Source organism: Sinocyclocheilus anshuiensis, unplaced genomic scaffold (genome assembly GCF_001515605.1).
Source record: "Sinocyclocheilus anshuiensis isolate Anshui unplaced genomic scaffold, SAMN03320099.WGS_v1.1 scaffold1053, whole genome shotgun sequence".
Classification (NCBI taxonomy): Eukaryota; Metazoa; Chordata; class Actinopteri; order Cypriniformes; family Cyprinidae; genus Sinocyclocheilus; species Sinocyclocheilus anshuiensis.
Genome location: NW_015555711.1, coordinates 1645476 through 1657721, shown reverse-complemented (window position 1 = coordinate 1657721; position 12246 = coordinate 1645476). Strand labels below are relative to the sequence as shown.

General features: G+C 36.6%; 1 protein-coding gene across 3 annotated transcripts in view; it reads right to left on the bottom strand.

Moving 5' to 3' along the window:
- Window positions 1-12008, bottom strand: part of LOC107671962 (protein FAM19A1-like) — a 44023-nt gene extending 32015 nt beyond the window's left edge. For all 3 annotated transcript variants that reach the window (XM_016464978.1, XM_016464977.1, XM_016464979.1), the window contains exons 1-2: window positions 11767-12008; window positions 10740-10869 (exon numbers count right to left, since the gene is read on the bottom strand). In XM_016464978.1, the coding sequence (XP_016320464.1) occupies window positions 10740-10869; window positions 11767-11775 (139 nt within the window). In that variant the 5' untranslated portion in view covers window positions 11776-12008. The remainder of the gene's footprint in view (window positions 1-10739; window positions 10870-11766) is intronic.
- Window positions 12009-12246: the final 238 nt, after the last annotated feature.

Genomic DNA, 12246 nt, shown 5'->3' with positions numbered 1-12246 from the left:
TTGAGAGAAGAAGACCTCAATCATAAAACGACAATGATAAAGTCTTGGATTGGTCCAAATCTCAATCCAACTGAGAATTTTTGAGTGGTTTGAAAAAGGCTCCACTCACAATCTCCATGCAGCCTGTCTTGAGCAGTTGTTCAAAGAACAATGGGGAAAATTGCAGTGGCCAGATCTAAATCCACATAGACTCAAGATTAGAATTGCTGCCAAAGATGGATCTACTAAATACTTGATTTGGGCTTGAATTTCTTTTGCATATGATTATTTTTGACTAATTTGTAGAAATTCTCACTTTGACATACAGTATAAGAAAAAAAGCCTGTTCATCAGTGTGTCATAAAAGTCAAAATAAATCTTCTGTGGTTCAGTGTTGTAAAAAAATGAAACATGAAAACTGAATATTGATTTTGTGTTCAATGACTATAATTAAATTTGACCAATTTGTTTCTAAGGGGGTGAATACTTCTTTCATAGGCACCATCAGTGTTGGGGAAAGTCACTATTAAAAGTAAATGCATTATAATATTGCATTACTCCATAAAAAAGTAACTAATTGCATTACTTAGTTACTTTTTATGGTAAGTAATGCATTACATTACTTTTGCGTTACTTTTGTCACACCTCAATAAAAAAAAAACCAAAAGTTATATTTTTGGCAACTGTAAAAGGCCCTTTCACACCAAAAGTGAAATCAATAAGCCTCAGGCTGAAGTCTGCACCTCACTCCCAATTTTTCTAAACACATCGACAGGAGAGGTGTCAGTGAATAAATGGGAAAACAGAGTAACTTGCATAACTTATTTTAAAAAGTAACTCACTAGTTACTTAAAGTAATCTGATTACGTAACTTGCTTTACTTGTAATGCATTACCAACACTGGGCACCATATTGTTGATACTGAAGATGTAGTGTTACTTATAGTAAATATATGTTTGGCTTTGACTATGCATGTTTAACAACTTGAAATGATGAAATAGGCAATAATGTGCAGAAGTTTTGTGTTTTAAAGAAAAGAAAAATAAATATAAATCTGTCTCTTGGTTCAGGTAGCTCAACAGATGTCACATGTCTAGTAAAACTCTGATGTAATAAAGTTGATATAGGACTTCCTCCGTGCTCTGGCAAGGGTAGAATTCGGAGGTAATATGTGGTTGTATGTGTCTGGTGGCTTCAGGTATTGTGAGGTCAGATTGGCATTCATAGAAGCGCTGTCTGGAGCAGAGAGAGAGAGTAGTGTAACAGAGAGCAGATGGAGGACAGCCCAGGGGCTGAGACTGTATAAAGAAAAGAAAAAGAAATATAAATCTGTCTCTTGGTTCAGGTAGCTCAACAGATGTCACATGTCTAGTAAAACTCTGATGTAATAAAGTTGATATAGGACTTCCTCCGTGCTCTGGCAAGGGTAGAATTCGGAGGTAATATGTGGTTGTATGTGTCTGGTGGCTTCAGGCATTGTGAGGTCAGATTGGCATTCATAGAAGCGCTGTCTGGAGCAGAAAGAGAGAGTAGTGTGACAGAGAGCAGATGGAGGACAGCCCAGGGGCTGAGACTGTACGACTCTCCCATTGTTCCTATAGGCGAGCTGGCACTGTCAGGAAGATTGGATGGAAGCGGGAGAGATGGACGGAACGTCTCTGCTAAAATAATGTGCCTTTAGGAGCTGTATTATATAAGGCTATTTAACTGTCAGTGTGTGCTGGCGTACATGCGGGAAGATAACCTTTGTTTTGCAGCAGATGAAAAACACATTCCATGTTTGTTTTGATGTAGCTACACCATGGCCTGCATCCGTCGGTGCGTGTGAGGGGGAATTATCACAGATGACTGTCTTCTCTCTTATGCCGCCGAGATATATTTAATACAAAGAAGGACAAGCAGGATGCCGTGCCGCAGTCGAGCCCTGATTCTGTCAGAGGCACTTTGTAGGAAAGTCTTCAGGCGGCTTCGGCAGCCTAGAGCTGCAGATGGAGAACCGGCATCCAACGTCACCTCTGTTACTGAGCTTTATTGAGCCCTCCTGGAGATTTACTCCAGAGAAACTCTAATGGCAGAGCGGAAACCAGATGACGCTTCGATTCAAAGAGATCCAGGCATGTCTTTATTGTAGCCTGGGAAAGATGTGAAATATTGCCAGATCTCCCGCAATGAGTGCATTAAACTGTTAACAATGTTAAAACAGCGTTGGGTTGGACTGTTTGTTTGTTCATTTGTTGGCAAATAAATAGATTTATGTGATACCTGGAGAGAGCTATCCGTTAGAATTCCCATTTATCTTAGCGGCGGTTGCTCGGCTGGCATCGGGCCAGGTCTGGAAGTACATGACCTGGAGGCTGCCATCTTCATGGGTGCTCAGTTCTGCTGCCAGGTTGTTTTGAGCCAATTAACTGAACTTAAACGGCATGTGACTAATGACTGTAGAGCCCAGAGGAAAATGATGTCATGATCACACTGATTAGCTGATGGCAACACAAAAATGTCGCGAGTTGGGAATTTGGAGCAAAAAATATATTTAGGAGCCTCTTAAAAAGAATCAGGCTCTGGTTAATCATCTACAGTAATAAATGAAATATTTGTGGTTGCTTGTAAAATGTTTTATTATACACTTCAGCTCTACATTTTTTCTGAATGTCTGCAGATATCTCCCTTTTTCATGCTTCTTTCATAGAAACCTTGTTAATATTATATTGATTTCATTTAATTGAATTCTATAAACAATATAGTTAAATATGATTCAATGTTTTATTAAGGAAAAAATATATAAAACAGACAAATCTATTTGTCTTTTTTCCCATACTTTTGTTTTTAGGATGACGTTTTTCATGTTGAAATAAGAAGCGTCTATCCAGCTGCATCAGTTTTGCTAATTCCAATTTATCATCCATATCATCTCGCTTTTATGCATTTTTTTTTTACCAGCAAAGTGAACCAGAAAAAATCCAATGTATGAACCAACCTGCACTGTACAGATGAATTATCCTATATAGTGTGATAGTTCATACTGCTAGTTCACACAATATGCTCAGTCAAGCAGCAGTAATAAGACATTTAATATTAATTTCAACAGAGATTTTAGTAGATATTTACCTGTGAGAATATCTGTACTGACAGGAGATGCTTTTAACAAAGAGTACACTCTATAAAAAGAGTACAAGACCTACATACAGCAGTTGACTACACTGAAGAAGAAAAAAAAAAATTTCTTAATCAGTGTTTTTTAGTATCTGATAGTTCCTAAAACAAGATGCATTTACTTGAGAGACAAAATGAATTTTAATATTAATAATTTTGTTAGATTTGTATTTAATTTGCCAGTGAAGTAAGAAAAAAAAAGGGTTTTTTTTTTATTATTATTTTTTTTTTACATGAGTATACCAACCATTACTAAGACTAGTAAAAGAAGTGCATACCTTTTATAGGCATTGATCTGATATGTATAGGCCTATATTGTATCATCAATTGTTCAAGCCTCAGCTTACACAAATAAATGGAGATGTGGTGTGATGTATATCTGGTGCCTTATATGACCATGTCTGGATGTATGTTGATACATATTGCAACATGTTATACATTTTCACAGCTTCATGTCCAGGAAGAGCTACATTGATCAAGAACCTAACAAGTAAAGTGAATCTGACAGACAATCTATATTTCCCAGAAACTCCACAAGATTGATATGATATCTGCCCTCTAAAACCACAGCAAGAATCTCATAAGTCACAGTTGTGTTGCTGTTAAAGTAAAGAGGCAGCCGAACCACAGTTATCGGATTAGCCTGCTGTTATTTTCAACGTAATACAGTTAGCCGCCTGTCTACTATTAACACTTGCACTTCTCTGATCTACCCAGGTCGATTCCGGTGTGGTTGGTTTTGTAATAGCCTACTTGTCCTTGGACTTAGTGATGGTCTCCCAGTGGCCCAAGAATCTGTGTCTGTGTTTGTTTGTAAAAGGTTGGTTCAGGTCTCGGGTTTGTTAAAGATGGGTTATTTTCTACATCTGGAGAGTTCAGACTCATAACACTAAAACATGGCAGCTATGCATGTATGACAAACACAATTTGCTTAGTGCTGTTGCAGCTGTCAGAGCTGAATAAAGACCTGGTCTCATGAATCACCCATCCTCATCTGTCTGTCTGAGCCGGAGAGCATGAACAGCCGGCAGCACATCTGTGAGAAGCGCTACACGTTCCTCTCTCTGTCTGTCTCTCCGTCTGTCTTTCGTTCTGTGCTTTTCACTCTCTCTATCCCTCGCTTCTTACCCATCTCTACATTTAAAACACATATAATCATCGATTCGCATCGCATTGCAGCAGTAAGTAAATCAGGACCTGTGAGCCCACAGAGCAGCCGATGTACACACATCATGTAGACACTATTAACTGTATGCACTATGTTGTTTCAATGCATATAGCTATAATAATTCAGATTCCTCAATGTGTTTTGCAAAAATGCTTGTCATGTAGAATTTTTTGTCTTTGTTAGATAGTAATAAAATTAAATTGTTTTACTGTTAACTGCACTTTATTTTCTAGTTATTTACTTATAGCAGCTGATGATTTAGAAGTATTGCACATTCACAGAAAATAGTTTACTATTTACTGCATTGCAAAATAAGGTGGATAGAACAGATAGTTCCGGTCCTGGCTCCAGATTGGTCAATACATTGTTCCACTTCCAAAGAAGGGTGCACTCAAACCCCTCACCAACATAAAGCTCTATACTGTTTTCTGTCTAAATTAAAACTAAAACTCAAAACTTTCCGTAAGTCCTTCGCTCTGTGCTTTTCACTCTCTCTATCCCTCATTTCTCACCCATCTCTACATTTTGAAATACATATAATCATCGATTCGCATCTCAGCAGCAAGTAAATCAGGACCCTTGAGCCCACAGAGCAGCCGATGTACACACATCATCTAGAAAAAATAAAACAGATGCAATCACTTGCACTATGGGCATGGCGTTTCAGTGCATATATATAGCTGCAATATTTCAGATTCCTTGATGTGTTTTACAAAAATGCTTGTCAGAAGTTAGATAGATATGTAGTCATCTATATTCAGCCTTTAAATGATTGCTTTTGATTTATTAAAGCAATAAGCCAGAAGAAAGTGTGCTTTGCAGTGATTTTACCTGTAAACTTTGACTCTGAGTGGCTTATACTGTAGCTTCACAGCACTATGATAAAAGACACCAATGCTTAATACACAGTATAAATGTATTTTGTTTTTGTTTATAATATATATAATTATTTAATATTTATAATAGTTTATAGAATTATAATAGATATTTAAATACATATTTAAATAAATGTAAATTTATTGCCAATTATTTAAATGAGTATAATATTATTTTTAGCATTATAGAAGAGATAGTTCCAATCCTGGCTTCTGATTGGTCATTACATTGTTCTAGTTCCGAAGAGGGGGCACTCAAACCCCTCCCTCGCATTAAGGTGGTGATCCCAGTTGTGTCGACCAATCACAATATAGAAGCAGCTTTGACCTGTTCATCACATCACTCCACAACTCCCATAGTGGATCATTATTTTTATTGCATAGCGTTCTGTTATTTCAGGGAGTTCATCTACTAGTAGGAATGCTCCGATATTAAAATTCTGGCTGATATCAATAATTATTTTCTTGTTATGGCAGATAACCGATGAATGATATTGAAGTTCTATACTATTTTGTTTGAATTAAAAATTGAACTAAAAACTAAAATCAGTCATTTTAAATGCTGCAAGTTTCTTTAGAAATCATAACATTATAATGTACATTATGAAAATGCATATTATTTTGAGATGTGCTAAAGATTACATTTATCAGTGTAATTCAATTATTACGTTTTATACGTGAACCTTACATGAGTGTTAGATGAGGGCAAAGCTTATCTAAAAATAATAAAAAACAGAATATAAGAATTAACAATTAAATATTCAACACTGTTACAATATATATCCAATATTGTCTGATACCAATCAATTATCTCTCACTTAAGCTAGTGACCATATAATGTCCATTCCTATCTTCTAGTGTAATTATTCCCTTAATGAATTTGCTAAAATAATGTTTAAATCAAAAATTGTGTCCTTAATATTTTTATTGTGTGGTTGATTTTAAAATCTATGCTGTGTCTACCAGCACCTTTTATCTATGACTGTATTCGCTATGTTGCACATCTTCTCAAACCTTATTGCTTCAATTTTGTTCATTTTTCTAACTATAGGCTGTTTGCAGTTGCCAAGCGACATTATTTTGGCACATTAATATGTGCAGTTTATACTGCATAACAGTCAATACTGCATAAATCAAACATATGCTCTCATAAACCTTGACCTCCAGGGAAATTCAAATACAAAATTAAAATTCGCAGTATAAAAAAAAAAAACATTTTCGCAATGGATGCAAGCTCAATTCATCAGTTTGTGAACAATACCGTTTTGCAATTTCCTGCAGTGATCTTGGTCACTAGTCACATTGATGGTTTTAATGAAAGCAACGGTACCACAACAATTCATGACCTGTCAACCCTGATACTCAGGACAATCTACCAGCCTCAAAGCACTCAATACTTAAACAAATATCTCTTTGTAACACAACACACACATGCACACACTCCCACCCTCTCCAAAGCCACAATCTCACCCTGACTGGAAACAGCATTACAGTTAGATATCACACTTGTCATAACATCAGAAATGTCAACATAATCACACAAGGTTTGAAAGCAGAGCAGATGTTGTCAGTTTGGCTGATCTTTAAGCATTTTTTTCTTATATGATTGGCAGTTTGAGAGAATGTTTGCTGAGCTTGATATTTTTACAACATGCAAATGCATCCTGGAGCTACTACAATCGGTGCCGGTTGTTTGTGTTTTTCATATAAGACAAGTGGTAAAAGTAAATGGCTGTGAAGATGTAGTTTCAGAAAACATTGATATCTCAAATTCCTTCCTTTGGAAATGAAGTAGTGCAGAAAATATGACCATAAATTGACATCTTTTGGAGAAATAATCTCTTTGGAGCAGAATGGGGACTTAAATATGAATTATTCAGTGCCTCTTTTTATACGCAGTCAAGAAACATCTAAATGCCTCAGTATTGTTCATCTTTTGAGAGAACATATGGACACTTAAACGTAATCTCTGTCCATTCATTCCATCCAGCACCAAATGTGAATTTTATGCAATGTCACCAAAGCTCATAAAATCCCAATCTGTGCAGTTTGTTTATCTGCTTTGATATTCAGATTTAGGGTAGTGGAATCCCAGAGTGCTCAGTACTGGTGAGCCAATATATAGCCCTCCATTTAGGATGAACATGTGATTGTTAAGAAATACTACTGTGCTCTGATAAGTCTCTTAGCTGGAGCTCAATTGTTTAATCAGGGCTAGCTTTCCTAACATTGCTCTATCTACACTACTCTATCATACATCTAAATAGTCAAAGTATTTGATGTCAAAGAGGCAAAACTCCACCGACCTTCTACTTTGAATCAAGAATAGCATGTACCTCTATAATTGTTCTATAGTCTGTACAATAAAATCAATTCCAATTCAGGATCCAATCCCACTAAAGTGCCTCTAGCAAGATTAGTTAAGGTAAGTGGTACGGTCGCAAATTGCTTTTAGCCCTCGCATTTGAAGGTGTGAGGTTACAAGAAGCATTTGTGCTCTGTTTCAATTGAGGTGAACCTTAAAACTACCCCAGACCGCCGAGATATTAGATAAACAGGATTTTCTAATAGATTTACATTCTGATAAAAATGTCTAATATCCTCTTGACCCGATGTGTGGAAGAAAAACTGTAATTTTTTTACTGTGATGGGCACAGGGTGCACAGCTTCTCTCACTCTGTTATTCATTCATCATTCCTTCATGTGCATATTATAGTTTATTTGAGAGAAAATTTCATTTGTAGTCATCACTCTAGTTTTTTTATTTATTTTTTAGTTCCCTAATTTAAAGTGTTAGCACAACCTGAATACACTATTGTTGAGGATGCAGTGTACCTGTAGGTATATTTGAACCTGAACAAATATTGAAAATTCCTCTCACACCCCAGGTGCTTGTAAACTTGGCTAACCACGAGGTCAGAGAGCAGTTCTCAGCTGGTGTTTTGCATGTTCTGATAGGGATAAAAACAAAAACAAAAAAAAGTATTTGTTAGATGGAAATAAAAAATACATCTAACCATATAATTGTGCTTAATTAGCATAGTAATGTATGAACTTGGAAGAAAAAATTGCTGATGTTAAAAGGCATGACTCCAATGCAAATGCATCGTCCATTTACAGATGGTAAAAGTTAGCCAAATTAGGCAGAGTTACTTGACATGCCCTTGATGTCAAGTGCTTGACTCCTTGAAAAGCATAAAAAAAACCTCTGCAAACCCGACATCATTAAATACAGACCAAAATGTGTTGTGTGCAGTGAATTACTGGGTACCGAGAGCTTGAAACCATCAAAACAAATCTGCTGCTGTGTTGGGTTGCCACTTGATAAATGTCCAAATCTGGGTCCTGCAGCAATGCCATGTTGAGAACCACTGTGCTAGAAATCCATGTGTGTCTACTTTCCTGAATCAGAGTTGCACCAATGGGAATTCAACTAAGAAAAGGATTTGTTGAAGTTGTGTGCACTACTTAATAATACACTGCCTAACAAACCAGTGATTAAAACCTTCACCTGCAATTAATTTTGATTGTCCGCCGTGGTGGATTAACCAATGGAAGTAAACAGCAGCAAAAAGCCCCCACACCATCTTCCATTTGCAAGTGTCATATAGAAAAGGATATAAAAAATAGCTTATATATTATATTATATTATATTATATTATATTATATTATATTATTATATTGTTTACATTTTACTGTACACGTAAAATATCTAAATACTGTATATACTCTCATATTGTTATTGTTTATTTTTCTTTAAATATTCTTTGTTGAATTATTATCATTATGAAAATTCTTCAGATTAGCTGCTCTCTTAAAGGGATAGTTCACCCAAAAATGAAAATTCTGTCATTAATTATTCACCCTCATGTCGTTAAAAACCCGTAAGACCTTCGTTCATCTTCGGAACACAAATGAAGGTATTTTTGATTAAATCAGAGGGCTCTCTGACCCACTCATAGACAGCAACGGAACTGAAATGTTTCCAGCAGGGCCGGAGTGGGACTCATTTTCAACCCTGGAGTTTCATGCCTTAGACCGGCTGTTGGGCTCATGATCAATAAGTTGTTTGCATTGGCCCAAACCTATTTGGCAAAATCAAAACTCGGACGGTGAAGGGAATTGCGGTTAGCGCGAGTCCCGCTCGTTGTGAAGCGGGAGCAGCCGGCAGAGGATTGAAGGATATAAAAAATAGCTTATATATTATATTATATTATATTATATTATATTATATTATATTATTATATTGTTTACATTTTACTGTACACGTAAAATATCTAAATACTGTATATACTCTCATATTGTTATTGTTTATTTTTCTTTAAATATTCTTTGTTGAATTATTATCATTATGAAAATTCTTCAGATTACAACCAGTGTTGGTTTGGGCATGTCCAGCAAGAAATTGTAACTTTGTGCAAATGAGCAGCGATTAAATAAGGCAATACCAATAGTGTTACATGCTTAAGTGTGGTTCTAATAGACATTGCACAGATTACATTAATAACATATTTACAGCAGCACTCTCTGAGAAAAGGTACAAAATCTGTGGGCGGAGTACTTTCAAAAGGTGCAGCTTTGTACTTACCTTACTTGCTTTTGCATATTAGTACCTCATATTGGTATAGAAAGTGTACATATTAAGACTTAAAGGGATAGTTCACCCCAAAATGAAACTTCTGTCATTAATTACTCACCCTCATGTCGTCCCAAACCTGTAAGACCTTCGTTCATCTTCAGAACACAAACAATATTTTTGATGAAATCCGAGAGCTTTCTGACTCTTCATAGACAGCAACGCAACTGACACGTTCAAGGCCCAGAAAGGTAGTGAGGACATTATTTAAATAGTCCATGTGACATCAGTGGTTTAACCATAATTTTGAATAATCGAGAATACTTTTTGTGTGCAAAGAACAGCTGTTTATGCAGGGTCAGAAAGCTCTCGGATTTAATCAAAAATATCTTAATTTTTGTTCCGAAGATGAACAAAGGTCTTATGGGTTTGGAAGGACATGAGGGTGATTAATTAATGACAGAATTTTCATTTTTGGGTGAACTATCCCTTTAATTTCTTTATAGGAATTGGACATTGAAAACAGAAAGTTTGTCTGTCGTCATCATTTTAGGCTTTTATTCATATAGAAACACTGATCAAAGCACATATATAGAGCACATCAAATATGGTAAACAGAAACTCAGACATGCTTGCTTGAACTGTGAGAACCAATGAGGTTTGTTCTTGCATGTCACACAAGCATGTCTGAGCTTCCGTTTACCATATTTGATGTGGTACATCAATGTGCTCTACTATATGTATGCGCATCAATCAATGTTTATATGGGGGAAAAAAGCCTAAATTAAATCTCTTCGTCATATAAAGCGATTGTTTCCCTTTAGAAGATTTGTATTAAACTGCTCGATTTATATACTTTTGCAATCTCTTTGTGTTCTTTTTGATGCATGAAATCTTTGGTTGTGTGGACTTTCAGATTGAGATTGATAAATCATGCTGATATCAGCGTGAACGATGAGGCAGGAGATGAAGAGAAGGAAGGACTCACCGAGGATCTGTATGTTGGTTCCGGGTGGGGCCAGGTGCTGCTGGATGGTCTCATAGAAAGTGGCCTCACACATCAGCAGAACTGTCACACTGACCCACACCCACACCAGCCACGACATCCCAACACTCCTCTGAAGATACACAGAGAGAGGTCAGTAACTCACACACTCGCTTTTCATCTCTCACTTCCATTCATTCCTTTTTAAGTGCTCTGAATGCCATGAGGTCCATTCAAACCTGGTATTTCTAATTAAATCTGAAAAAAGATATATTATCGTTTATGCGAGTCTGACAGAACTTCCTCACACTATAAAAAATGATTAGGAATTTGTAAATAAAGCTATCATTTGAGTATGCTTTACAGGTAATTACTATTTCAGTTTTTATACTTTAGTATTTCACATTTAATTCAGTGTTGCTTTCCATTTCTTTGTAATTGTTTGTGAAATGCACTAGCAATTTCTGTGTGAGAAATTAATTCTACACCAAATTTTTTTCAGTGCAGAGAAAATCTCGCAGATCCAATCTGCATGTAGACAGACTTGCTTTCAGCCTCTTAGTGTGTCTATTAGGCCACATTTAAAGATGAAAGTGCCAATCGGTTTCTTTTCCTCAGCCACCTGACAGTCTGCCTCCATCCTTGAGTCTCCAATTGCTTATTCATATTCATAAATTAGAGTTATGACTAGGCAGTCACATTTTCTTCAGTTATCCACATAGCATGCACTGAAATTAAATGTCAGACTATAAAACTATAAAAACGTCTGGAGAACTTATGAAAAGAGCCAGCCATTCAGTCTCACGGCATATACTTCATAATGTAGGCTATAATAATCACTGGATGCGAGATCAGATAAAGGTATTCATGCTGATCTTTCAGTGCACTCCTTTTTCACAGAAAAAAACAACCATTTTCCTTGCATCAAGGTAAAAACATGTTATACATTTGTTTTCTGAACATTTCTATTGCATCAGCTGCATGCTGATACTTGGTAAAGAGCTAAACAAAGCTGAAACAACTACTGTACCTGTATCATTCACGGACAGCTTTAGGAGAACTCAACACTTTGTCCTCAATCCATCCATTGTGAGGTGTCCAGATATCCCCGCATCCAGGTATTGTCGTCTTGTAGAAACTCTCAGTTCTTCTGGCTTCTCACTTTGAAGCCTGAAGCTGAAATCAGGGACACTGTAGGACAAACAAAGAGCGAAAGAGAGAGAGCGCTATGATTCAAGCACGGCAAACCCGCTCTTCTAACACTAGAATCGTCTCTTCACTCCCCTGAGCCACAGAGATGATTTTCCGCTTCACATTTAAACACAACTGAAGGGCGGTACTCTCTCTCTCTTCCTCCCTCCCTCTTTCTTGCTCTCTCTCTCTCGCTTCACTCTCCCATTCCATCTCTTTCTCTCTCACACACTTTCTCTCTGTCGCTTTCTCTTAGTCCCTCACTCCATTTTTCTCTTCCTACCTCCTATTGCACGTAATAATTTTTTCCCGATACACG